Source organism: Heloderma suspectum, chromosome 1 (genome assembly GCF_057233095.1).
Source record: "Heloderma suspectum isolate Gila_16-S chromosome 1, 16-S_ref, whole genome shotgun sequence".
In the NCBI taxonomy this organism is placed as follows: Eukaryota; Metazoa; Chordata; class Lepidosauria; order Squamata; family Helodermatidae; genus Heloderma; species Heloderma suspectum.
Window position 1 is genome coordinate 312,235,465 of NC_139458.1, and position 27,725 is coordinate 312,263,189.

Sequence of the window (27,725 nt, forward strand, 5' to 3'; positions counted from 1 at the left end):
ACTGACAGCGTCAGCTAGCCAGCTACACAGATTTCACTGTTTTTTAAGACAGTTACTCCAATATCTTCTTTTCTTCTCAATCAGGTTGGGTCTCCCAGCTTACACAGTTTTTTGCAGCTTCCAGGAGCATGGTAGTAGCATGATTTTGGCTTGGCCAGGAACATGCTGTCTGGTTTCTCGGTCTCTTCAGCACACACACTCAGGCAGTCTAACACTGGACACTTAAATTAGTGAGATTTGTTCATTGCAGGGAATCCCATGGCAAAAGCTTAACGGTTACGCTCTTCAGAAATCATATAGCTGATGGTCTACAGGCTCTATGAAATTCTAGGACAATTCAAAGCTAAACACGGCTACCTTGACAGAGATCTTCATCGTGGGCTTTCCGCTTTATTCTGCCTTGGGACAGTCTTATGGCACTTTCTACTCGAAGAGGGGTCTAGCCTGTGCCCTGGGGGCTGATTCTTCACCTTTATTCCATTTTGCGCCTTTATCTTCTGGGTCTTCATTTTCAGTTTCCATTTCTTAGGGATTGTATTTCAATTAGGCGAGGTGATGATGTTGCACAACTCAGAACGTTGTGGGCAATTCTCCTGCCCCCCCTCTCGGCGCACTAGGCTAACGGCTCCTTCTTCGGCCTCACACTCCCACGCTTCGTTAAAAGCTAGGCTGTCCTGCAACATTTCTCTAATTAACAGCCTCAGATCTTGATCTTTTTTTCTCTCTCAGCTCGACCTTGAGCTTTTTGCTGTTTCTTCTCTCTATTCTGAATCCTTTTTAAAAAAATCTTTTTCCCTTTTTTTAACATACATCTCTCATCGGGGGTGCAAGTCTTGCTTCCCCCACCTCCCATAGCCTCTCACTTAAGATGAAGATGGACACAAAGAGGGAAGGGGATTGGTCAGCGAGTAAGGGGTCTCACTGACCGGCACAAGAGGAATTTTTACACCATGCACTTTGCTACTGGCCTGGGCACCCGGACGGTCAACGGTATGCAACAGAAACCGCAGTAGCCACTCACACAATCATCAGTTTCACCACTTCATTCATATGTCCCTGCCACCCACTTTCCCACTAGAGCAAAGCAGTTTCCTCAGCGCCTTGCTGAGTATTAGTGCCTGCTCGGGGGAGTGATCAAGTCCCCCCTCCACCCCCAATCGGGTGGGTCACCTTTTGTATACGTATACTAACACTGACCTTCTTCATAAGGCGGGGCCCTCTTTTTTTCTGCCCAGTGGCCTTTCTCCTAAAGGCGGGGCCCTCTTTAACACTGGCCTTCTTCATAAGGCGGGGCCCTCTTTTTTTCTGCCCAGTGGCCTTTCTCCTAAAGGCGGGGCCCTCTTTTTACTCCATATACTTGCCTTTCTCCTGAAGGCTTCCAATGTGGGTTTCAACTCAATTGCAGCTGCAGTATGGGCAGGGCTCAAGTTCCTTCCTCCGCTTCCCAAAGTTCTCTTGCCACTCACTGCCGTTTGGGCGGTCCTGGCGCAGGCTTTCTCCCGTTCACCCGACAAAAAGGTCGGTGGCGCCAAGAAAGGGAGGTGTGCGCCGAGCCCTCCCTCCCGGTGCGGCGATTAAGAGCAGGCAACTGCCACTTCTCTGTCTCAGCGCCTGCCACAATCTGAGTCACGGCACCATTTATGTTGCAGAACTCAGAGTCAGAGAGACCACGGAGTGAAGGAAAAAGAGTTCTTCTTTATTTAACGCACGGGCTTAAGGCTGGAATCACTTCCAAAGAGCCAAAAGCCCCGATTTACATCAGCAAATTGTTTTTATAGACATTATGACACATATGCAAAATCTCCTCCGCCCCTTTCTGTGTGCTTTCAGCATTTCTTCTCCTAGCACCATTGTTTATAATACAAGAAATGGGTTATAGGGTAGCCATGATAAGCAGAGAACAGCAGAGAACATGATATACATATCACTATGACCTTAGCCTTTGTTGACAAGTTAAGAGATTCCTGCGTCTCGTCAGCTTACAAACATATATTTCAGAGAGCAAGAGCTCAGCAAGAACATGAAGCATGAGACTGCATGAGGCTACTTCGTCTGACCCCCGATATGGCTGCTACAGTCTTAAAACATTTAGGACACAATTCTATCCAGATGCTCATCAGCCTCCGAACTCGGAGGGTGATGGGCATCCTATGCAGGGCGGGGGAGCGCCGAGACAATTGTCACCTCCGCACTCCTCTTGTCCTGCATTTTTGCTAGACGGGCACTTTTGCCTGTCTAGCTAGGGCTCTGTGGATTGGAAGGAAAGGAGGCCAGAGGATTCTTTGTAAGCTAGCCGCCCCAGTTTCCTCCTGTCCCTGCCCACACAACTGCCCCTTTTCTGTCCTTCCCCTCCCTCAACACTATCTAGGGGCCATAGGATTGCTCTCTTAATCAATAGTAGTAGTGGTAGTTGTTGTTTATTATTATCATTGTAATGTGAATATAAAATCAACATTGATGAGAATGTTTATTTGCATTAGAAATGTCTTTCTCTTCTGCACAAACAACAATTGGATATCAGTGTTTTTATACATGAGGACTTACACCGACTTTGACTCTTTCTTATGCAATCTTTAAATTGAAAATGCATTATTTTATAACATTTGAATGAGAAAAAAGACAAATTTACATCAGTGTTATCTAATGGAACTGACATCAGATACAACTGATGATAAAACAAAAACTCTAATTCATTCCAGTTGTGAATCAGTGATATTTCTGGTGTATTTTCAGCATTACCCTTTGGAGCTGTTATCACACATTTTCTAAAACTGTGTCAGCTCTCTAAAAAAAAAAAAAAAAGCTTCCCCCTCCCCCCGCTTCCCTCCAGTACCTGCTTACTGTGAATTGATATTGTAGAACTGAGTCTGCAAACTGATTCTTTAGGCAGGTGAGTAGTTGATTGTCCTTTCTGTGTACTTGATAAATGTTTGAATGTAATGCCATTGACAATCCACTAAATGTGCTTTTTCTTCTATACTGAAATCATTCGTAAAACCCATTTAACAATATATCTCCACCCCTCCTTATATATCTTATTGTATCAAATCCATATTGGAGTGTTTTTCAAAATATGCACCGCTACCTAACTGAATCAAATTCCTAAAATTGACACCTATTGTGAAGGTGGTGTTATTTTTATTTAATGAATACTTAATTCTCACAGAAGAACATTCTCACAGAAGATACATTTCACAGTTAATATGAGAGATTCTGCTACCTAATGCTGGAAAGCTACCAAATCAAACCCATCAGAAGAAAACTCTTTGTCTCTTCCCATTCATCTATTCTGGCTTGAAAAAAATAATCAAATTAATGTTTAGAATCAATGATATGTTAGAGCATCGCAAGCCTAGTTTATATACTCGGTACCAGTAAATAAAATGGAAGCTGCTGATCAGGTGGTAAAGGTGTATTGTTTTCCAACTTGACAGTAAAACAGAAGTCAGAATTTAGCAGACTGTATAGCTAGAGAACTAGAAGGCGGCAACATTCACAAGAGAGAAAGAACCTTTATTCATTCTCACGCTATAAATCAATGTAGGGAGAACGGTACCCGCATGCTGCTGTTTTCACTCTCTTTCCTCTTAGAGCAGGGGTGGACAGGTTGTGCCCTCCAAATGTTGTGGTCTGCAACTCCCATCAGCCCTGGCCAGTATAACAAATGGTGAGGACAATGGGAGTTGTAGGCCAAAACATCTGGACTCCCACAAGTTGCCCACCATCTTAAGGTGCAATCCTATGCAGGTTTAGACAGAAAAAAGTCCTACAACTCCCAGCAGTCCCCAGCCAACATAGCTGGCTAGGGAATGCTGGGAGTTGTCTTTTTCTGACTAAACCTGCATAGGATTGCGCCCTTAGAGGCTGAAATACATACAGTTCATTCTGTCTGGGACTCAGGAGTTAAGGATGTCTCTGGCATGCGCCCTCGTTTCCTTTCACTTTGGTTCCCCAGAGCTGTTTCACACATTGCATGGCAGCACAATGTGTCACTGTACATATACTCAACAGGAAGGCATGGCTAATTCTGGCTCCCTGTTAAACATACTTGTATGATGCATGCGTGTGTGTTTTTGAACAACATTATATATAGAAAGAGGTGGATGTCCTCTGGGTCACAATTTATTTGCTTTAGGTTTGGGGTGAGTGGGAGCCTTCTCCTTCTGCTGCTACTGATATGCTCCATACCGTCACAGAACAACGTATTTCTGGAGTGCCACAATGACAAACTGACAAATATGCCCTCTAGTACTCTAATGTCCCCAGATGCTTTGCCTTCACAGGAAACTTGCTGGAAGTTAGCCCATAATGAAGCACTCACTGGTGGTCATTTGGATCAGTACTTGCTCTAAATTAAGAACACGTTTCCTCCCATTCTACTGGCTGTCCTGAGCCCTCCTGCCTGAGGCTGGCAGAATGGTTCAGTGACCCTTTGTCTTGGGTCCAATTCTTTGCTCCACAGAATTTTCCTTCAGCATTTCTTATTATAAAAGGAAGTAAAAGTCATAGTGTTCTCCAAACTTCCATGAACATACATCACATGTGTACGCCACATAGTTTTAGGTTTAAATGGTAAATAATTTTATTGGACTTTTATTGTATGTTTGGTTGGCAAAAAAAAAGCAGCAGTAAAATAGTAAAAGAGAAATGCAGTGAAACAGGAAGGAAATTCTGTCACTCTATGTTTGAATGCATTTGCTTGGAGTGAAAAAGCTTTTCTTCTAAATGCTCAATATTCACTCATCCATGCTGCCATCTAGAGTCCATTATCGCAAAATAAAGAAATGCCAACAGAAAAAAATAACAATATTCACATTGAACTAAAGACATAAATCTCCATATTTTTGCAGAAGAATTCTAAATGAACAGCACTGGTTTAGGCAGGGGATTCAGTGGAGGAAAAGAGAAATGTGTCAAGGTGTTGTTTTTCTTGTGTGACGATTTTTGCAAGAAAAGTATGCTCTGTGTTACTCAGTTGATAGGTTTCCAGAATAATAGTAACCCATGGGTAAGCTACTGATAGCTGCTCCATTTTGCCATTTTTACTCCACATTTTGAACTGAGGGAGGGATGTTGGCCAGCACTCAGTGAAATCTTGAAGAATTATGGCCCAGCATTTCCTCCTCAGCAAAACACTACAAATGCAATAGAATAAGGAACCACATGGGGTAACCTACTTAGATATCCAAAAGGCAGCTTGGAAAATGAGCTACCCCTGCCATTCTTTAGAAATAGCTAACAGTAGCAAGTCAACCCAATTTCCCAGCTGACCTGAAGGAGATGGCAACATTCATTACAAAGCTTCTATTCAGGGCTTGAGCTCTCATGCTGGGTATAATTTGTTTAGGGATGAGCTGTGAACTTGGATCTCAATTTGCACAACAGGACACGGTTTGATTAAATGTGTCTGGATGCATCTGTAATGGAATTATAGATTTCAATTAGGGGCAGCAACAACCACAACAAGATAATACTTTCTAATGCTAGTTTCAAAAGTCTGGATCAAGGGCAAGAAATGTTAACATGGTAAATAAATAAAAACTGCCCACCCCCACTTCTCTGCAGTCTCTTCCTGATCACTGCCCCTTCCCTTATTCATGCTTCCTTTTAATTTTTCCTAATTTTGCATTCTAGCTGTGCAATCCTACACGTGTCTACTCAGAAGTAAGTCCCATTGAGTTCAGTCAGGCTTACTCTCGGGTAAGTGCATGTAGGATTGCAGCCTAAATTACATTTTTGAAATTGCAAGGTTGAAAATAGATGGGAAAGCCAAATACTTAGGACTCCTCCTCATCATCCAGTACTAAATTCATACTGCTACATTAGACTTAGATCCTTATGTCAAACAGAGGAAAAGGCCCACCGTTCCATGCATGCCACTATTTTCACTTTGTGAGAAACATGCAGTTGCCCAGCAAGCTTCAGCTATTGCGTGGTATAGAAATGAAATGAATAAACAAACAAACAATGTCAGAAGTGCCATGAAAGAATGTTCAGTTGGAACTGCATCTTTTCCATGTTTGTTTAGGGAACTCACTGAGGGTGTCTTGCCTGAGGTTCCCCAAAATCTTGGATCTATCATTGCCTTTGAGAAGCAAATAAAATACAGAATGAAACGTTCCAGATTCCCTCACAATAGTGAATGCTCCTGGTGCCAGCAGCAACACATTGCCATTGTCTTCAGATTGTAAACCCGTGAGAATCTGTGACACCATCAAATTAATCCTATTAATTAGCAGGCCTCTCTCTGAGCAATTGTACTCCCTAGCTGTATGTGACATAATTAGCCTGGCCAAAGTGGAAAGAAAAGACAGCATATAGGAATTTGTATGAGGGGATGACGAAAGAGAACTAATATTAGAGATAAAAGAAGATATTCATTGTGAGGGGGTAGTAAAGGGCAGTAGTATTGTAACTGTTTTAAATTGTTTTGAATTTTTGTATTTTAAAGTTTTTACATTATGTTTTTGTTATGGTGTATTTTGGGGTTGCCCTTTTTGTGAACTGCTCAGAAAACTTTGGCTTTGGAGGTATAGAAATGAAATGAATGAAATTAAATGAAAGGGGCAAAAAAATACAATAAAATAAAGGGAAAACATTAGTATTTTGTTGTTGTTATAGTATTTAAAAATGCAAAATGCTTTATATCATGAGTTCCCAAACATTTTTTTTTCCTGAAGACCATTTGAAAATTGATGGAGGACCAGTTAATAAACTTCTCTTTGTTCTGCAAATCAAAGCATATACATATCCCATATTTTAATAACGGTAGTCTAGCCCCTTCTAATGCAATGGCTATGCCTGTTTCTGTGAGCAAAGTTCTGTAGAGGTGGGTGCAATGTTTGTCAGCCTCAAGTCAGGTTCAACGTTCAATTGATTGATTGATTGATTGATTGCATTTCTATACCGCCCAATAGCCTCTCTGGGCGGTTCACAAAAATTAAAACCAAAGAGCACACAATAAAACAATATAAAATATATAAAACATTAAAACCATAGTATAACAATACAACCAGAATAAAACCAGAATAAAACCTAGCAGCAGTGCAGGGATTTAAAATACAGATTTAAACCAGCAAAGCTAAAAGTCTAGAAAGGTAAAATGCTAAAATGCCTGGGAAAATAAAAAGGTCTTCACCTGGCGCCAGAAAGAATACAGTGTAGGTGCCAGGCAAACCTCACTAGGGAGCTCATTCCACAGCCAGGGTGCCACAGCAGAGAAAGCCCTCCTCCTAATATTTAGACTGGAGGGTAGGGATGTACGAAAGTCACTTACCTTTTTGCAAGGGTGCTTCGCGGTGGGGAGGAGGTGCTTCGCTTCTCCCCCCGAAGTTCAGGCAACGGGGGGGAGCCGTCCCGCCTCGCCCGGCCAAAATTCAGGCCGGGGAGAAGCGCCCCGTCTCCCCGGCCGCGAAACAAAGTGTAAAAAAAAAAAAAACCCATGATAGGCTACGTAACGATTAACGTAGCCTATCACGGCTAGATTTCCAAAGTCAGCCGTGATAGGCTACGTAAATCGTTACGTAGCCTATCACGGGTGACTTTGAAAAAAAAAAAAAGCACGTACGCAAATAGCGGCGGCCTATGGGCGCCACCATTTGCGTTCCTTATTTGGTCCCGGTAGTCTACGTAAAGATTTACGTAGACTACCAGGACCAAATAAGGAACGCAAATGGCAGCGCCCATAGGCCGCCGCCATTTGCGTACGCGCTTTTTTTTTTTTTTCCAAAGTCACCCATGATAGGCTACATAACGTGATAGGCTACGTAACCCGTGATAGGCTATGTGATAGGCCCTCCAGGGGGGCGGAGAATTTCACCGCCGATTTCGGGGGGCTGAATGCGTTGGCGCTTGGCCCCCCTAAAATTCGGGGAGAAATTCTCCGCCATCCCTACTGGAGGGTGGCAAATGATGAAAATCCCATGTCGCACAAAACATGCTCTGTTTTGGCCCTAGGAAGTTCTAAACACTTAACCAGAGTTCATCAGGCCTTAGCCTCAAAAGTGCGGTCTGTAATTTGACAGCACATCAACTGAAAAGTTAGCATCACCGATGCAACGAATATGAACTTGAGCACACTCTGGGAGAGAGTGGAGGACAGGAAGGCCTGGCGTGCTACATGGGGTCACGAAGAGTTGGACACAACTTAATGACTGAACAACAACAACAACACTGAAAAAAGTAAGAGGCAATGGATTGAAAGGGAATTGACAAGGAAAGGAGAAGAATAAAATTCAACAAAAGATACAACAGTTGAAACAGATAAGAGGAAAAGCATGGGGAAGTATGTCACAAGAGTCCAAAGAGAAGAGGGAAATGACAATATTAGTAGAATGATCTTCAGCAACAAAAACAACAGACCAGTGAAGGACATTAGAGAGGAAACTAGTTAGAAGCAAGGGAGATAAACATCCACTAGAGAGGAAAATCTAGACTTGCCAAGGGCAAAAACAGAAATGACACTGGACGATTTGATAATGGCAAATTTATGTGGACTAGACAAAAGCCAGATTGGAGTGTGTTGAAAGAAAGAGTAGAAGACAAGACAAGGCAAGGCTGTGTGTGTGTGTGTGTGTGTGTGTGTGTGCATGTATAAGGGAGAGAGAGGAGGACCAGGTTCGCACAATCACCACAGCTCACCATGGCTTATTTAAGCCATGGTGGGTTGTGGCGCATGCCAGTGGCTATTTTAAATATTCAACCCCAAGCGGGGGGTTGCCATGGTTTGTCATGTTTTCTGAACCCAGGCAGCAGGATTGTTTGAGGGTTAAAGAACCTTCAAATATCCCATGGTCTGTTGTAGGGTTATTTGAGGGTTATATAACTCTCAAACAATCCCTGCAGGACAACATGATAAACCATAGCAATCCCTCTTCAGGGGTTGAATATTCAAAATGCCCACTGGCACACGCCACAACTAACCGTGGCTTAAATAAGCCATAGTGGGCCGCAGTGATTGTGCGAACCAGCCCAGAGAGAAGGGGGCAGATTTTCTCTGCCTTATCATTACATAAAGGGTGTGCACACTTCAGGCTTGCAGGCTCTGTTTTTTACTATAACCCTGAGATCCACCAGCCAGAGCTGGGTGCAAAAGACACAGACTTAGAATTAAAGAATTCTGAATCCAGGATTATTATTTTGAGTACCAGAACTCAAGGGAGCCCACAGTCCCTCTGCTCACAAACCCATTACTGGTTATCCTAAGCTTTCTTCATTTGAGCACTAGTACAATTTAGGCCACGATGGGAGTCATTTTGTCACTTCTATTGTTAATCATTTGGGAACCAGAAATCCTTGGTGATGTACTGCAAATCACTGTGAGATCTACCAGTAGATCCAAGTCTACCTCCTGACCACCTCTGGCATACACAATGTCCTTTTATTTGTTTTAAATTCATGGTGTGTTTCTGCATGTGTATACTTGCAGTGGACAATGGTGGTGGCTACCAAATGCATACCTCCACCCCCTTCTTACCACCTCAAAGTATTGCAGGTCTCTATTTCTCTTTTATCTCTTTTTAAACTAATATGTAAGGCAATATCCTTATTTCCAGAGTTAAATTAAAAATGTGAAAAACATGTTCAATTTAATAAGAAATTAAAATGAATATAAATCCCAGAATTGACACTTCAAATCCTCTAACTCGCAGCATGACGTGTTCCAGAAAGGAGAAGGCTGAAAGCATAAATGCTCAAGTTAATTCTTCTTATTTTCTTTCCCTAATCCTCATATCAAACTCTAACAGCAGCTTCACTCCAGCTTTTAAATTAGTCTGATACAGCTTTAAAAAGAAAAGTTAATAATCTAACACCAGGAAACATTCAACACTGTATAATAAAAACTAAGAAAAAATGAAGATCAAATTGTCTACAGTTCAGATTACATGCTATTCAATGGAAAATACTATTGTTTCTTCCCCTTTCCCATCCACAAGACCTTATGTTTTTGCTCTGGTCCAGAAAATAACAAGTGCAGGAGAACGTTATGTGCCCACTGCTACACTCACAGCTACTGAGGATGCTGAACAGGAATCTGAATTGGGTAGGCGGTTCCTTTAAATATGTAGTGGTGAAGCCAATTTGCCCTTTGCAATGCCAGAGTAACATCATTTCTCCTTACCCTATTAGATTTCTTTAATGCTAATGGCTTCAGATGCTCCAGGAACATCATTTTTCTGTACCCTGTCATATTTTAGTCCAGGCTAATCTTTTCTGATGTACAGACGATTAAATCTCCTTTTTATTTTATTTTATTGTCGTAATTCATTAGACCAGGCTAACCTAAACAATTCTGATTGGGTAAGGCGTACTTCTGTACCAGCCTCTACTAGGATAACTATCGGTCCAACTACAGCACATATCAAGTTCCAAACCAAAGAATAGTTAAGCCTCTTCTACACCCCCACCCCCAACCTCAGCTACAGCATAGTCTTGAAACAGAGATAAAAAGTCTCCTTTCCCTCTTTTCAGGTATGTTCAATAACAGTCCAGTCACATACCTGACACCTGCTAACTCCTGTAGCTCCTCTTGGAATAAAGATAACATTTTCTGATAGCAGGATGGCCAGGGTCAGAGTAGGGAGAGAATGAGCATGCTCCTTTCTTGCCAGCTCTGCGGGTCTTTCGCACCACATTTGCAGATTTCGCTTAATAAACACAATTGTAGTCTTGCAGTGCATTTCTCACACCGATTTGGGTGCTGAAAAACACATGGCACAGCACTGAGATTTATCTTGTCTAAATGTTGAACAGAATAATGAAATCTCATAGGAAGTGAGGGCAGAGAAAGGGAACCAGACTTCATTTTATGGTACTTAAATGTGCAGGCACCATTGCATTTGAGCATGCTCAGTAGCATATTTTAAAGAAATCCAATGCTGTACATGAGGGAACATGATGTTACATTGGCACAAGATATTTTTCCACCTGACGCAGAGACTAAGAGCTTCTTCACACAGAGCCTTTATCCTGCTATTGGGATTGCTCAGTCATTGAGGTTTGCAGGTCCTTTTCATTATGTCATCAACCTTCGGGGCTTATCCAGAAGTATTTCCTGGTTATTCCATCTCAAAAAGATCCGGAAATAATGAATTATCCAATTAAGTCAGATTGTAACGCTATTAAAACAGCCACTAGATGGCACTGTTTCATTGAGATCTATGGAACCTTGAAAATTAAAAACTTCCCCTCTCAGCAATCATGTGGTTGCCGTCAGGGAGCCCGATGTAAACCCGGAAAGGCTCCACAATGGGAGGACTTCGGGTTTTTTCTTTAAAGGCAGCCTAAATGACCTGAAGTTCAGCCCAAACAACACCCACCCAGCCTGCTAGGTCCAATGTTTTCAAAGTCTTATAGCACCATTCAGCACTGATTCCTGCCTTCATCTATTCATCTCCCGCCACTCCAACCCCATGGTGCTGCCTGGCCCTTTGTAAGGAAAACCCAGTACCCTGAAGACTACAAGAATTCCATACACAGCCTGTAGCATCGGTACAATGTCTCCCAGCAGCCAATCTCCTGTCTGTGCAACAGGCAAGGAGACCTTAGCTGAAAATTATGAGGTGAACAATTATAGTCAACAACTTGCTGATGGCGGTGGGTGGGGGGGGGGGAGGCAGCTGTAGCCTGAATAGTAGGATAGTTTGATAAGAACTTCGGTCACCACAGCAACTCTAAAAAATGGCTTCAGTCAAGACATGTACCTAGGAGTGCCACAAGATCAGAGCGGTCACCAGGGCCCATTGGTGTTGAATACCAAAAAGAAGCCTAAGGGCACACGCATCACAATTCTAGCATTTTTTCCCTTCATAAATGAAGCCTGATGAAGTCTGATGAAGCCAACGTTGTGAGAGCAGCAGGTTCAGTAAAATGTATGAAAGCCCATTTAGCCTCCTCAGCTGTGGTTTGTTTCTTATGCAGTAGACCACAGTCAATGGCTTTGTGTGTGAGAGCAATGGCTGAGGTATGCTCCTCTTATGGATGCGCACCTGTGACCTACTTAGGAGCTGAACCCTATTCGCTCCAACATCTTAGCCAGCTACTTCATTTGCAGTTTCAGATCCTGAGCCAGCTGTACTGCTATAAGAGCTCTGTCTTCTTCTCCACCTCACTGATCCTTTTGCTGACTTACCCCTTCCTTCATGCAACAGCTCACATAAATGTATTTTGCCCTTCTTGTTCCATCTGTTCGTTATCCTGTGAGCAGTACGCTGCAGAGGCCACATACCACATTCTAAAAATCCTTCTTTGGAAGTTGATATTCAGCCACAATGCAGATATCTTTTAACCTAAGGCGGAATAGCAAAACTGTAGTAGATTTCACTTTTCTGGAAAATAATGAGGTCTGAGGGAAAAAAGATTTTTTCCCAAAGACATTCAGCTGACACTAGAAAACTGAAGTCTACAATAACCACTATTAGGATTTTCTTTTAAAATCTTCTAGCTATTTTAAATAATCAGCATAGGGTGATGTGTGTTTGGTTTCTTTTTAATTGCTATTTACAGCTGGCAGCAGTTTAGAGTCTGGGAGCCGGGATGGGTGGGGGTGTTATGTAACTGCTTTAGATGCTGCTTTAGCACCGTGAATACGCTGGGGAATAAAGGCAGACACAGTCACCAGTACAGGAGTGTCAGTGGCTGCTCCAGTTCCTGTGATGGCACTCGGGTTCAGTACCAGAAGTGGTGCATGTTCTAAAATTGGTGCCAGGAACTTTATGCCAAATACAATAGGCCACTGTCACACATAAGAGTATTGTATGAAACTAAGATCCTTGGCAGATTTACTTGCTGTATGCACATCCCTGTCTCCTGAATCTGGCTTTTGAGTTAAACAGAAATGCGTATGTCACCCCATTTGCACACATGGTTCCTTTTCCAGATAGGATGCATGCACTTGACATAATGCTCTAATTAGATCATGATGTATGTGCTGAGGGTGAAGACATAATGATACTTCTTCGTAGACTAAATATTTGCAAATATTCAAAATATGTAATGGTATATTTGCAAATACCTGTTCCTATTCTTTCTTATAAGTCACGTCATGAAGCCACATAGTCAAAGTAAAGAATGCCATATGTTAATTGGAATGCTGTAATGAGTCTGTTAAAAAATGCAATGCTCTGCATAATATTAAAACTGTATACCTCCACATTGCTTGTTCCACACATGATAGACTGATCTAGCTTCTTCAATCAAGTATTTAGTTGCATGATGACATGCAGGTGGCTAATCCAGTTTTGATATTTTTCAACCTACTAACACAACAGTACATTTTATTTCAAACTGTGCAAAAGCCTGGGTGCATTAAAAATGTATCTTTCTTCTTCTGAAAAGACATTGCATGGTATTCAACAAACTGGGTAAAATAAATAGTGTCTGTAAACCCCTGATAATTTCAACACATTCCAAATACAAGATCAAAGCCAATTTGGCACATTCGAGTGTGGAAATGTATTTAGTAAAGTGGTTTAGTACATTTGGCCTTAGTTCCAACCCAAATAGAGAAATAAGAATTTACTGTACAATCCTATATGTCTACTCACAAGTAAGGCCCATTGAGATAAGTGGGTAAAGCTTTAATGCCTTCCAAAAATAAGGATTTAACGTGGATTTAAATATTTTGAGTAGGAAGGGGAAATTGGCTGTTATTGTTACCCGCCCCAACATGTGAGTATTCCGAGCCCAGGGACAAACATAAGGACAATTGGTTCTCGAAGCAACTCATATTTATATCCTACACATCCCCAGCCACTTAGGCATAGCTGCTGCTTACCAAAAATGTTCTACTGCACAAACCACCAGGTACCCTATAAGATGTGTTATTCCAAGATTTTACTCAAGCACATTGGCAGAAGGCACAGGAAAGTGTGCCCTGTGAATAGCTGACAGCCCTTTTCGTTGGGCAGAAGCAGAATACATAATGCCAATACAGGCAAATTTGAAGAAATTATACATCACATAATTCAGCCTTTCTTGTTACCAAATGTGTCCCACCCTTGTGCAGAATTTTGATTATGTGCATGTACACATATATGGAGGGCATACAACTGTGTCTACAAACAGTTGCTAAACTTTCCTGACATCTTCCAGAGTAAAGCCTTCAGTGTAAAATACAATTTTTGCCTCACACTCAGCACCTCTTTTTCTTGGCTAGTTTGCAGGCCACAAATATAACAGACTAATTAAATTGAACAAATGAGTGCTATGAAATGGACAGAGGCTTGGACTATCCAGCTGTGCAATATAGGACTATGCAGCTATTCAGCACCCAAATGGCCATCTTCACTAGCACGGGGAGCTGACACAGAGGGAAACCATCTCTCTTCTTAGTGTCTTGCTTATGCAGAAGAAGAAACCGAACAAAAATGTGAGTGAAACAAAAAACAAATAAAATCAATCCAACTTTTCTGAAACCGACTGTATTGGCCATCGAAACATTGTATATTGCTGTAAAGTTCTCCAAAAATTGGTCTCATGGATCTCAATGAATCTCCCGGTAGCTCTTAAGAGTAAATAGAATTGGCATCATGTTCCATTAACTCATACTTGGTTAAGCAGCTAGGAGAAGTGTTTGTTCCTATATGAATGATCAGTGACTGCAAATACCACCTATGGGTATTATAGTATTTTATAACATAGTATGTCACACTTGGCGTGCTATGGTCCATGAGGTCACAAAGAGTCGGACATGACTTAACAACTGAACAACAACAAAATGTCGCACTTATTGCATTGCGTCATTCTGACAACCTTAATAACGTGGAATTTGCCTTTATTGTTTCTAATTAGGGTTGGCAAATGGCTTTTCCCAGAATGAATCAATATGGAACAGTTGGTGAAATGTATATGTTAAACCTGCAGTCATTGTATTATATTATTATTATTATTATTATTATTATTATTAGCAAATAACTATCAATCAGGATTGCAATACTGACATAGTGATTTTTAAAAAATCAATCCACTATCTGCCACTGCTCACCCTCTATGAATCTGTATAAAGAGGCTAAATTGTTTTTTGAGCTTTATTACCAGAAAGCTTGAAAAGTAGCTATAAAGTGGAAAAGGAACCCAATAAACTAGTTGTTTATATTACTAGCTGTAGTCTGCGAAAATGGTGTACCACCATGCAGGGCTAGCGTCACGGGTCAGCATGGTTGGGTACCTGCTGAGGACCCACCACCCAGCACGGGGCCTACTGACAAGAGCCCCCTTACCTGTTCCAGCTCTCACTGTTGCAACCTCCTTGCTCCTCCTCCTTGTGCTTTGGCCCAGCGCTGCTGGTAGTGAATAAGAGGAGGAGCAGTAGATGTCACTGCCTATTTGCTCATTGGCTCTCTGCCTGTCAATCAAGCAGATGGTAGCAACGATAAGGAAGAAGCCCGGCAGCAGCTGGTGACAAGCCTGAGGGAGGGGGACCCCCTGAGGGTGTGTCTTACAAAGGGCCTTCCAGAACCTGGAGCCAGCACTGCCACCCTCCCTATCCGGGGAGTTGTCAGTTCCAGTTTTACTCCAGTCCCGAGCAAATGTCAGAGAGGAAAAAGGCTTTGCCCATTGTCATCAGCCCGCTTCAGTTCCAGGTCAAGACAGGGTTATGCAGTTGGGGGTGACGGCAGTTGGGAAGAGCTGGGTGGCGTCACTTGGACATAAACACATTTCTTCCTTCTCCCCCCGCCCCGCCCCCAAGCAGGCTGCACCAAAGTACCTCTCCTGTTAACAGGTCCTTATTCCATCTGGCTGCTTCACTGCACAATGCCAGGGCACATCAGAAGAAATCCGTCCTGTCTGGCACTTTAGTGTGCCTTAGTTTGATACAACGGCAGCTCCAGCTTTAGGGATTTATGAGAAGCCAGTCTGCCAAAGGGTAATTAGAAGTCACACTGAACTTTCTTCTATGGAATGGCCACAGCTCAGTGGCAGAGCACAGGCTTTGCATGCAGAGGGTCCCAGGTTCAATTCCCGGCATCTCTAGGTAGGACTGGAAGCTCTCCTGCCTGAAACACTGGAGAGCTGCTGCCAGACAGTGACGACAGTACTGGGCTAGATGGACCAATGGCCTGACTCAGTATGAGGCAGCTTCCAATGTTCCAAAGAGCACATAAACACCTGACATTCAGCATGACCAAATGACAAAAGTGTGCATCTATCTATTCCACACAACTCAGTTCTCACAAAACCTTCTCAGACCTAATATCCATGGTCATTTATTATAATAATTGTCCCAGTTGCAGAGAAGCCCCTGGGCAGAATCAAAAATGGGCAGAATCCAAGCCGCTCCTTCCTCCTTTCAATAGGAGATGGCATTGTCAAATTCTAGCATGGAAACTGGTGGAACTATTTGCCCATCAAAATTTATCCAACAGTATTTTCTATGACACACACATAGGATCCTTTCAATTTTTGTCAAATTAGAGCGCGCAAGTAAATCCCATTCAGTTCAATGGGGCTTACTTCCAGGTAAATGGTTATAACATTGTCGCTAATAACAGCAACAGCAACAATAATCACGGCCTGATCAAGGGACTTCCTCTGAGAAACCATGCACAGGATTGCAGCTACATTAACATTATTTCATACACTTATTCTAAGAAGCATTCCCAACAACCCACTGTGTTGGAGATAGGTTGCTTTGGGAAACGCCAAAAGCCAGAAAAGTACGCAGCGCAGGCTGCAATAAGGACTACCCGCGGCTATTTGCGCTGCCTCTCCCGCCCCTTCCCGTTGTTCCGGCGCACAGACGCCTACAGAAGGGATTCTTGGCCGAATAGGGACTGAGCCTTAACTCTCTTCTACCCCGCTACCGCAGTCACTATTGCCACGCCGAACGAGCTCTCCTGCAGGTGGCGCTGTCGCGGAAGAAGACCGCGTTCTACGCGGGGGGAGGTAAATTGTCCTCCGCCGCGCCCCGTCGCCGGAGCGGCTGTTGAGCTGACGTGTGAGTTTGGAAGGCCTCCTCTGGACACGCCCCTTTCTTCCCGCTCTGTCACCCTCTCCTCCCCCTCCCCGCCCCTCCTCGGACCCGTGGCCGCGATGGCCGCGACATGGGAAGAGATTCTGAAGCTGTCTCAGCAGTTCCAATCCGCGCAGTTCGCCCAGGCGACGCAGAGGTGAGGGGAGGGGGGAGATCCGCGGGAGACGAGGAGGCGGAGCTAGGCGCGAGGCCCTCGCGGAGTTGACTCTCCCCCCAACCCCCATGCGCGCGCCGCCCCCACCCCAAGCTCCTCAGTTCTACAGCAACCCCTCCTCAGCTCTGTGCCCCCAGTCAGCGCCCGTAATGCATGTATAAGTAGCGCGCCCCTTCTCCGTCTTCAGTAGGTGGCCTCTGATCTCTGCTACCGTAATGCCCCCCGAAACAGGGTTGCCTGCCCGCTCTTCTTTTCTGCCTGCTGGGTCCTACATCTGCTCCGCTTTTAACAGCTGCACGTCAGGATGCTGTCGATTGGATGCCGCATTTCGCACCGTGTTATCGTCGGGCCGGAAAAAGATTGGCTGGGTTTTTGTGTGTGAAGCTGCTGTCGAAGGCACAGGAGCAGCCTGCATAGTGAAACTCACTCCGGGGGCGGATCCGGTGTAAAACACGCGTCCCGGGGAATGTGTGCTGGGGGCGCCGCTGCCCCTTCTGTACGCAGGCGCGCACACAGGGCTGTCGATGTGTTTTTCTTGTTAGCGGGCCCCTGTGACTTCGACATTTGCAGGAGACGCAGAAAATGGATTCGTGAGAGACCTGTCCTGGTAACAACTTCCCCAGGGCGAGGAGTATCAGTCAGCAACAGCCGGTGAAAAGCGCCGGGAGGCTTGTAACCTTTTAAGGCAGCTTCCTGGCTTCCTACAGATGTGTTGGACTACATCTCCCAGCCAGCCCTATAGCCCAACACATCTGGAGAGCACCAGCTTGGGGAAGGCTGCCTTAGAAGACTTACCACGGACTAGAGTCTAGAGTATTGTGGACTAGAGTCCCGCGTCTGATAGCGGCCTCTACTCAGCGGAAGCTTGTGCCACAGTCAGTGTGTTAGGCTTTAAGGTGCTAAAGGTTTCTTGGGATTTTTTTTTCTTCCCTGGTGTTAGGCGAGGGAAAAGCTAGAAAGCTCAATCTGCTAAACAAAAATCAACCTGCCGTGCTGCTGTTAAAAGATGATTCTGCCCACCCTAGAATCAGTGTCGTGCCATGTTGTCTGCACGCTTGTTGGAGCAGGTTTACCGTTTAAAGATTTGTATGAGACCTTTAATAAATATGATGAAGTATGAGGATAATGTTGCTGCTTAAGTTGTTTCTCAGAGTGCACAATTTACAAAGAGTGGCCCAAAATACATTTCTGGATATTTTTTAAAATAACAGGATATCGTACTGCAGATTATTTTATATTATATAGTAGTATAAAATTGAAAATCCCATGGCAGTCCTCAAGTTGTTCTAGTTTTTTTCTGCGGGGGCCCCCAAATTATGGAATGCCCTCCCTAGAGAGGTCTGCCTGGTGCCTACCCTGTAGACTTTTCAACGTCACAAAAAGACCTTTTTATTCTCCCAGGCCTTTTAAACTGCTGCTTGCTTATTTTTAATATGTGCACCACTGCATTTTAAAATCATCTGTTTTTAGCTGTCCAGTTACTTACCTCTTTTAAATGCTGTTTTTTTTTGTTGCTACTTTTAAGATAATACTTTTAAATGTGTTTTATTATTGTTTTTTATTTTTGGTTGTATAATTTTTTTTGCTCTTATTATGTTTGTCTCCCCGAGAGCTTTGGCATTTTGGGCAACTCATACATTGAATAAATAAATAAAATAGTTTCTGGCTAGGAATGTTGAGTTGCATCCACATATTGCCCATGGAAGTGGTGGATGGAAGTTGACTTTCAGGGCCTTCCTCTTCCCACCAACCCCCTAGCTCCTCCAGAATGCTCCCTCGAGGGTCAGGGGTCCTTCTGAGAGAACTGGGCTGTGGTGCAAGGAGTCCCTGGGAAAGAGCTAAAGGGGAAGTGGGAAATCAGGCGTAGAGCACAACGTGCCTCTGCCTGATTTTCCACAAGCACCCCTTTCCTTCTTAGTTCCCCATGCCACAGCGTACTCCACTCAGCAAGGCCCCTGATCCTTGAGGAATTATTTTGGAAGGACTCTGGAGGCTTTTGGGGAGAAGGGGTGGGAAAGTCAGTTTACATGGCTGCAGTAGGATATCTGGATCCAACCCATTGGACTTGAAATGCATTTAGATGGAAATAGATGTCAGTGATTCATACTTAAGGTTTGTTCAGGTTAGCAGCTCAAATTGTCGGAAGGCTATAACACTTCAAGAAACCTTGCAAGATATTACATTTGTAAAGTTCTGATAAACTACTGCAGAAGAATCTCAAGCAGTTAAATTGACAGTGCATGTCTGCTCATTGCTATTTGGCGTTCAAGAAATACCTTGGAGGCTAAGGATTTGGCAGGGGATGTTAGAAAGTAATAGATGTGAAATCCCAAACCTGATTTTCAAACAGCTTCAAACTTTCAGATTTATGACTTGAAGAAGCACACAGCCACGATACTTTACTGTTGCATATAAGACTTGATACTTGTTTTGCACCAAATGTTAATGGGAATAAATCAGTACAGACATCTAGTAATATACTGAGAATCACCAATATTTATTACTTGACCTATATTCATGGGAAGGGTTCAACCTTCTGGCCCCAGTGTGAAGTAAAATAGAGCATTAAGGGATAACTTGCTTGCATCCTAGATCTGTTAGAAGCCCTTGTCTTAACTGAATATACATGCAATATAAGTAGGCTGCTTAAGCTTCTCCAGATTGTTTTAGTAGCAAAGATTGTTTTAGTTGCAAAGTATCACATATTTAAAATCAAGTTCTCAGGAACTCACATAAGGTGTTTTGGCTGTTCTTTATGATGCAGACTGTCGGAGCGTAATTGCATAGAGATCGTTTCTAAGTTAATTGCTGAAAAGCAGCTTGAAGTAGTGCATACTCTTGATGGAAAAGAGTATATTACTCCAGCACAGATTAGCAGAGAGATACGTGATGAACTTCATGTTCGTGGTGGTAAGTGTGTGAATATAATATATATATATGTATTTAAGAAAAATACATTTAAGTTACAACTCTATGCATGTGTATAGAGAAAAAAAGTACTACAATTCTCAGCATTCCCATACACATGCATAGGATTTCACCCTTAGAAGTTTAAATGTAGAAAATAAAAACTTAACTTAAAACTAACATGTCATACAAATGTGTATTTTCCTCGTTGAGGCATCTCAGAGTCATTGTCCTAATATTGTGCCATACAGGTACATTGTCCTAGTACTGTAAATTCGTAACACAATATTTAATATTATGTACTGTGTAATATACTGTATTATGTACTGTAATACTATGTAATATAGTTTTGCTGGTATATCATCAAGGTCAAGGGCACAATCCCATGGGTTGCACCTTCAGTGATAGGAAGCCCCCAAACTCGGATGCTTCTGATCATGCAATGCAGGACGGGAGGAGCGACGGAGGCCATCTTCTCCACCCTGTCCTCCCATTCTGCGTTTTTCACTAAATGAACTAGTGGTGGCGCGTTGGAGGGGCAGGGAAGGAGGCTGGGGAGGCCTCAGGATAGCTCGTATCCCAGCCTCTCCAGTCTCCTCCCCTCCTACTAAAACGCCCCCTTTTCCCCCTGTTCAAAGTCGCCTTTCTGACCTCAGAGGCCAGCCAGTGCGGTTCTTTCCATGCCAGCTGTGTGTGTTTGGGGGGGGGGATCTCCTCCCCTTTTTGAGGTTGAAGCACTGCCTCTGACCTCAGAGGGGGGAACCCCAGTATGCTATGACCCCTCAGACAATGTCTAGGGGCCAGAGGATTGCTTCCTAAGGCTGATGGGGGTGCTAGGTGAATTTTGCAAGACAAAAACAACACTCATATGTCATACGTAACAGATTATCCAGGATGCCAGTAGCAATTTTATTTAACTTTTAGATTGCTGTCCTATGCATGTGTACTTAGAAATCTCACTGAGTTCAATGGAGCTTGCTCCCAGGTAAGTAGGTATAGGATTGCAGCCTCTGAGTCATGCCACTTGCCTCTCAAATTACTGCTGAACCTGGAATACTCAGTGTTCACTTTATCCATTAAAACAAACTGCAAGAAAGTATCTAGAATATTTGTATTTTAGATTTGTAAACTGTGGATTACAAGCACAGTTTAACACTCTGTTGGAATGTTATATATTTTGTCTGTATTGAATAAGAGCATTGTAAAAATCAAGTGACGAAGAGTCGGACACGACTTAACGACTGAACAACAACAACAACAAATCAAGTGAAATTAATTTAATTGAAGACAGGAATTTTATCAGTTCACCAGGGAGAATTCAGAGTTATGTTTGCAGACCTGTCTGATCTGAAAGGTACCTAAAAGCCAAGTTCCATGTTTGAATCTCCCATCTCTTTTCATTTTTGTAAAAAGTATCCATGGAGGAAATGGGGAGGCTCAGTGTGGATCACTGGAGGTGGGGTGGGGTGTGTGTGGAGTGTTAATCTTCTCCCAGCACAAGTTTCCTGATGAAAACTGCCTCTTCTCCCCTCCAAAGCTGCCGTTTGCCTTGTTAATGAAAGCGAGGATTGTGTTTTGTACCATTGGAAGTTAACCCCTATGGTATGTGGAAAGGAGTAACTGAGGCACTTTTCTTCCCAGCAAACATTTGTTGTGATAAAAACGTGTAGCATCCTTTTCACAATCAGCACAGGAATAAAGACAAAGGTCTGGGACCATTTGATAATCCATTGTAAAGACTGTCCATAATATGACTACTGTTTATATTGCATAGTCTAAGAAGAAACCATTGTCCATGAGCATTGTCCTCATGTACAGAATGTAGAGTTTTCTTTCTATGTGTCCATGAGCAGGCTTCATGGACAGAAAGTGGGGCTTACTCCCACGTAGCACAGTTGATACAAACCTGAATATACAGAAAAAGCATTTCGACAAGCAGAATTCCAGGTTCATTTCAGCCAGGGAGGGGGGCATCTTCATGCTCAGATCTTCTTTGCTTTCATTAAAAAATCCCCCCCCCCGGGGGGGGTGAAGTAAATTGCAGTGCCAGTTTGGGCAGACATGCCAGAATTCCCATGCCTGCAAGATAGGTCTGGACTGCAGCAAATATTGCACTCTTTACCATTCCTGAGTGTGGTGCTGCTGCCTCTGCAACTGATCTCATACTGGTCCAGATATTTGTAAAGAGTTCAGTAAAGGGAATCTTAGGTGGCAATCCTATGCACAGTTCATGTCTAGGGTTACTTCCAAGTAAATCTACATAAGATCAAAGTGTAATAAGATCAGAGTGTAAATGGTAATGAAGAAATAGTTCACTAAGGGTGCAATCCTGTGCATGTTTAGATAGAAAAAAGTCCTGCTACTCCCAGTATTCCCCAACAAAAATGGCTGGCTGGAGAATGCTGGGAGTTGTAGGACTTTTATCTGTCTAAACATTAATAGGATTGTGAATGTATTTTCTGTACCTAAATTTATATCTTTAAACCTATTTGTTAATATATTCTTCATATTGTTACAGGTCATGTAAACATCGTTGATTTGCAACAGGTAACTTCCTTTAATATAAACATATTTTATTCTAACTGTGCTTAATTGGACCAGTTTACAACTGCTGATAATGGTTGTGTCATTAAGCAGTTGCTGAATAGAATATAAACACCTAACTGCTAACCTGTATTTCGTTGTTATTAGCTGTAGATAATAACAGCCTCTTTAGGTTCCATGAAGTTGCTCTCTTTCTTTGTAATTTTGCAATCAGCTATTTTTATTCGTACTGAGAGTACTCCATCAAACTATATTAATTTATTTGAAACCTGTTTTAACCTCTCAAGAAAGCTGGGCTTTCTTTTTTTATTACTCATTCCTTGTTAAATGTCAGAGCGTGTATAAATAAAAATGTCTGATCACTGGGGCATTCAGAGAATTAATTAATATCTCATTTCCATTAACCTTTTTCTCTTCCCCAAACTTCAAGTAAATTGAAGCCTTTCAGAATGGTTAGACATTTTACTGAAATTTTACTTTGTGTGTTAACTTGTCTTGATTGCTATTTTAGTTTTAGTATTGCTATTTCTATTCCAGTTAAGATATTTCTGATGTGTTGGAGTGATTAAAAAGTAGCTGGTATATAATAATTTAAGAATTTGGAAGAAGATAATTTTAACAGCAGAGAGTAAATTGACTTCTAGACAGTAACCTGTTTTTTTCTCCTCAGGTAGTAAATGTAGATCTGCTCCATATTGAAAATCGAGCTAATGACATTGTAAAATCAGACCGGACGGTTCAGCTAGTACTGGGACAGCTTCTAGATGAGTAAGTTCCTTCAAGGGTAATTAAATGCAATGTAAAAGGCTTTTAGATGTGATGAACGTAGAATAGGAATAATGGAGGCTGTTCGTTATGAATTATGATTGAGGATTCATTCTAAGGCAGTGGATTCCACTGCTTTTATCACATTAAAGAGCATATTGCACCTGTCCTGAAAGACCTGCACAGGTTGCCAGTTGCTTTCCAGGTGCAATTCAAGGTGTTGGTTTAAACTGTTAAACTGTTTAACTGGCTATCTAAGAGAGAGTCTGTCTCATTATGAATTTACCCAGTTATTAAGATCTACAGGAGAGGCCCTGTTCAAGACAGCATAACCTGTTTGTCATCCACATGTCATGCTCCTATGTTGCCCCTAAACTATGGAATCTGCTCCCTCAAGAGCTATGATTGGCCCCCAGTCTCTTGGCCTTTAGAAAGGCTGTGAAGACCTATCTTTTCAATTTAGCCTTTTAAAATATTGTAATGTTTTTACTGTAATGTCGTTTTTATTGTTTTAAGGTTTTAAATTGCTGTACACTGCCCTGATGGCTTTTTAGCAGATAAGGCAATATATAAATGTGTAAAATATTATTTTATTAATAAACTGTGCACTTTTAGAGTCCCACAAAACTTTCTGGATCACTATTCTAGAGTCATACTCTAATTTCCCTAACGTAAGGGAAAGTATTTAAATCTTCCTGCTGCAGTTGGCACAAAGATAAATGGCTCATCTTGCAGTCTGTATTGTCATGTTCTGTGTGAGGAAAATTCTAAGCAAGAGAGAAGGATCACAGATACATTCCATGTAGTATGATTGAAATACTCCTTAGGCCGCAATCCTATGCATGTTTAGACAGAAAATAGTCCTACAACTCCCAGCATTCATCAGCCAGCTATGCTGGGAGTTGTCAGACTTTTCTTTCTAAATATACATAGGATTGTGCACTTAGACAGGGAGTGCTAGAAACAAAAAGCTTAGAGAAAAATAGGGATTTTGTGACCCTTTTATGTCCAGTAACTAAAGTGGAGATGGATGAAAATCTCTAGCATTGGTAGCAGGGAGTCTCTCTTTGGAGGGTTTTGAGATTGAGAGAGAGAGAGAGAGAAAGAAACTGCAAGGAACTCTTACTTCTTAGATGAAGGTTGTCTCCCCTTTAAGAACTGCTACTATAGAAGTTCTTGTTTTGAATGTATAGCTAAAGCTTTTATATTGTGCAATTAAATATAGTTACTATAAATAATTATCTCTATGACATACATAAAAGGCAAATTTGGAATTTTATACAAATATTTATTCTTGCTTTCATTCTAGGCGTTATCTAGATCGAATAGCAGAAGAAACAAATGACAAGTTACAAGAATCTGGCCAAGTAAAAATATCTGACTTGTGCAAGGCATATGACCTTCCAGGAGACTTCTTGAAGCAGGTAGTTCCTGTGAAAATGGGCCATGTTTCACTAATATTGCACTTCTCATTGCTATCATGATTGTGAGGATAGTAGTCATATGTCCTAGGTTGTGTTCTTAGTATGGCAACATTGTTGTAACTGAATATATATATATATATATACACACACACACACACACACACACACAGAGTGGCCCAAAAGTAGGTATACAGTTGTTTAGAATGTTGGTGGGAGGGGGAGAGAATGTGAGAGTAGAAGATGTGTGGGTGGAGCCAGAATGACAGTTAGGAAGATTGAGTGTAAATGTAATAAACGTCATGTAATGGAATACATTTCAAGCACTTATGAGATTGAACAGTGTAAAACAAATGTAAATGTAATAAACAATGTAATAAAATGCAAATAAACTATACTGTATACCTACTTTTGGGCCACTGTGTGTGTGTGTGTGTGTGTGTGTGTGTATGTGTGTGTGTGTGTGTGTGTGTATATATATATATATGGTTTTGATTTGCTTATTACTGCTATATACAGTTACTGCAATATTGAATCTAATTTCCTGGCAGCCACTGTGCCTAATAACAGGGACGAGAAGCAGTGCCTTTAAAGTATAAAAAAATGAGTGCCTGTCTGATCTACTGCTTCATTAAGCTTCTCTGAAAAGACCAAAATAGTTCTTGTACACATGTAGAGTGATAGCAAGCCATTACTTTAACACAGACCTTTAGAACGTAGACACTGAAAGGATTTGTTGATCCACACTGTGGGGGAAACAGTGTGCAGCCAAAGGTAAATGCATTTTCCTGAGTTAATGTACATGCAAAGTGAGTTTAGCAATTTGGGTTATAATACATCTAACTCTTGTGGTCCTGCATATTCATGTCAGTAGCACCTACATTATTAGTAATGTAATTATCCAATTAATTGCTGTGTTGTTAGGCATTTTCCATCCGTTTGGGCAAAATTATCCATGGCCAAATTGATCAGGACAACCGAGGGGTGATTTTCACAGACGCATTTGTTACACGCCATCGAGCCCGTATTCGTGGACTCTTCCGTGCCATTACCCGGTAAGTCAAAATATGCTTTTTGCTTGTGGCAGTTAGATGACACCTTTTTTGGGGGGAGGCGGGGCACACAGGGCAGTGTGTGTGGGTGTACACAAATAAATAAATAAGAGAGACTTTCGGTGTGTTTAGAAATGTGCATGGTATTGGATACACAACTGTGATAATTTGTTCCTCTGCTCTTCGTGCTAGTTAAGCAAACACGCATACTCTTCCTGCAAGACTAGATGTCAACTAATCCTCCACATTTAATAGGCCATGTTTCAGCTTTTTCAGATTCTGGTGTCACTCTTTCAAAGCTATATAAGTGGTACTTTATAGTGGTAGGTTACGTTAAGCAGGCTTACTATGTCTTCTGTTCCCTCTAACTTCTTTAGTGTACCCTAATCAAGAAAGGGAAAGAATCGTTGGCGTGGGTTGAGCTAAGAACATAAGCACCTTAAGGAGCAAGGGCATGTATCGTTCTCAAAACCCAACCCGGTACAGTTTGCACTGGAATTTCCCGAATATGCTCGCAATTTGTGTGGATAGCCAGCCAGATGAGTGCAGTTCAGCCTAGGGGACGTCTCTCACAAATGGAGACTGCATCACTCGTGGCGCTGTCAGCCGTGGAGATGTTCTTCACCAGCTGTTCCTCTATTCCAGGGCCAGGTCTGGGAAACTGGCAGCGACTTGGATGAATGGACGAGAAAAAGGGAAGAGAGATCTGTGTCCCCTTTTCTTTGCCCATGTCGTAATCTCTGCTGCTCTTGTGTGCTGATGGTTGTGGTGGCAGTAGTCTAATGCACGGACTCTTTCTCACACACCAGCCCATCATAAGTCTCAAGCAACAGAGCAGATGCAACCCCCCTGTCAACCCTGTATGCCCACACTGCTTTTGCCTGCCATAAGAGATAAGGGGGGGGGGGGGATACTGCTTGACTAGCTTCACCAATCTCAAATAATGACACCCTTCAGATTGCTGAGAATTAATGTTTTGTTCATGTAAAGCAAGCTTCCATCCTTCATATTTGTGAGGAGAAACTTTAAAAGGGAAAGATGGATGTGCTAGGACAATACAGAAATGGGTTTTCACTGGCTGAATGTAGGAGACAGAAGGAACCCATTCATGCTTCACGGTGTTTTTTTGTGCCTCCTCAAGAACACATGCTTCAGATCCATAAGCCCTTACCTGCTGCCTAGCAGCATCTTTACAAATTATGGGAAAGATCCAACAGTGCACTCCTCCTAGTGCTATGGATGTTGCGCTAGCATAAACCAATGCTTACGCAATGGAGAAAAGTGGTCATTTCCCACTTTTCAGTGGGAATTTCAGTGGCAAATTGCCACTTTTCCACATTGTGCTAGTTACATTGTGCAACCACTGTTTTGCACTAGCACAATGTCATTAGTGCTGGGACACCACTGGATACTACCCCAAATCTTTACACAAATGTCAGTAATTATAGTCCTGAGGAGAAGTATGGAGCTATGTGAAGCACTGAAATCCCAACCCCGAGCATTCCCTCCCCAAGATTTCCACACATTTCCAGTCTTTTACCATTGCAGATACAATGGTAACAAAATTGACATTGTGCAAACACCAATCTATTCTAACAGCATTCCATTTGCAAAGTAGAAAATAGCCAGTTCTTCTTTATTTTAGAGCTTGCATGATTATTCCAGTATTCAGAAGCTTTATTTTTTTAATGAGATAAAAGTACTGAATGGTCATGTATGTATGCAAGCACGTATGTATGGCTTTCATGTCTATCGCCTCTCTCTTTAGACCTACACCAATAATTAACCTAATCACTCGGCATGGATTTCAAGAGCATCTTCTTTACTGTGAGTTTTGTTTGGAGTATTTCATGGTGATATTAGTTTTGGTAATAAATCTTCTAACAGTGTTAAATTAAGCAACCTAGGGT

The 27,725-nt window shown here is 42.3% G+C and overlaps 1 protein-coding gene and 1 long non-coding RNA gene across 4 annotated transcripts in view; one reads left to right on the plus strand and one right to left on the minus strand.

Moving 5' to 3' along the window:
* Positions 1–3,400: 3,400 nt before the first annotated feature.
* LOC146359354 (uncharacterized) lies at positions 3,401–15,279 on the minus strand. The gene is made up of 4 exons (XR_014786630.1): positions 15,219–15,279; positions 12,131–12,287; positions 10,500–10,699; positions 3,401–5,417 (listed from the first exon to the last, which is right to left on the minus strand). It is a non-coding gene; the product is annotated as an uncharacterized LOC146359354 (long non-coding RNA).
* Positions 15,280–16,958: 1,679 nt separating this feature from the next.
* The window catches only part of UFL1 (UFM1 specific ligase 1), a 35,473-nt gene continuing 24,706 nt past the window's right edge, over positions 16,959–27,725 (plus strand). Inside the window, exons 1-8 of one of the 3 annotated variants that reach the window (XM_084827143.1) lie at positions 16,959–17,108; positions 19,891–20,036; positions 21,229–21,387; positions 22,552–22,580; positions 23,248–23,345; positions 24,652–24,766; positions 25,688–25,818; positions 27,584–27,642. In XM_084827143.1, the coding sequence (XP_084683269.1) occupies positions 21,360–21,387; positions 22,552–22,580; positions 23,248–23,345; positions 24,652–24,766; positions 25,688–25,818; positions 27,584–27,642 (460 nt within the window). In that variant the 5' untranslated portion in view covers positions 16,959–17,108; positions 19,891–20,036; positions 21,229–21,359. Of the gene's footprint in view, positions 17,109–19,890; positions 20,045–21,228; positions 21,388–22,551; positions 22,581–23,225; positions 23,346–24,651; positions 24,767–25,687; positions 25,819–27,583; positions 27,643–27,725 lie in introns of all 3 variants that reach the window. The other 2 variants (XM_084827141.1, XM_084827142.1) reach the window with 2 other exon arrangements.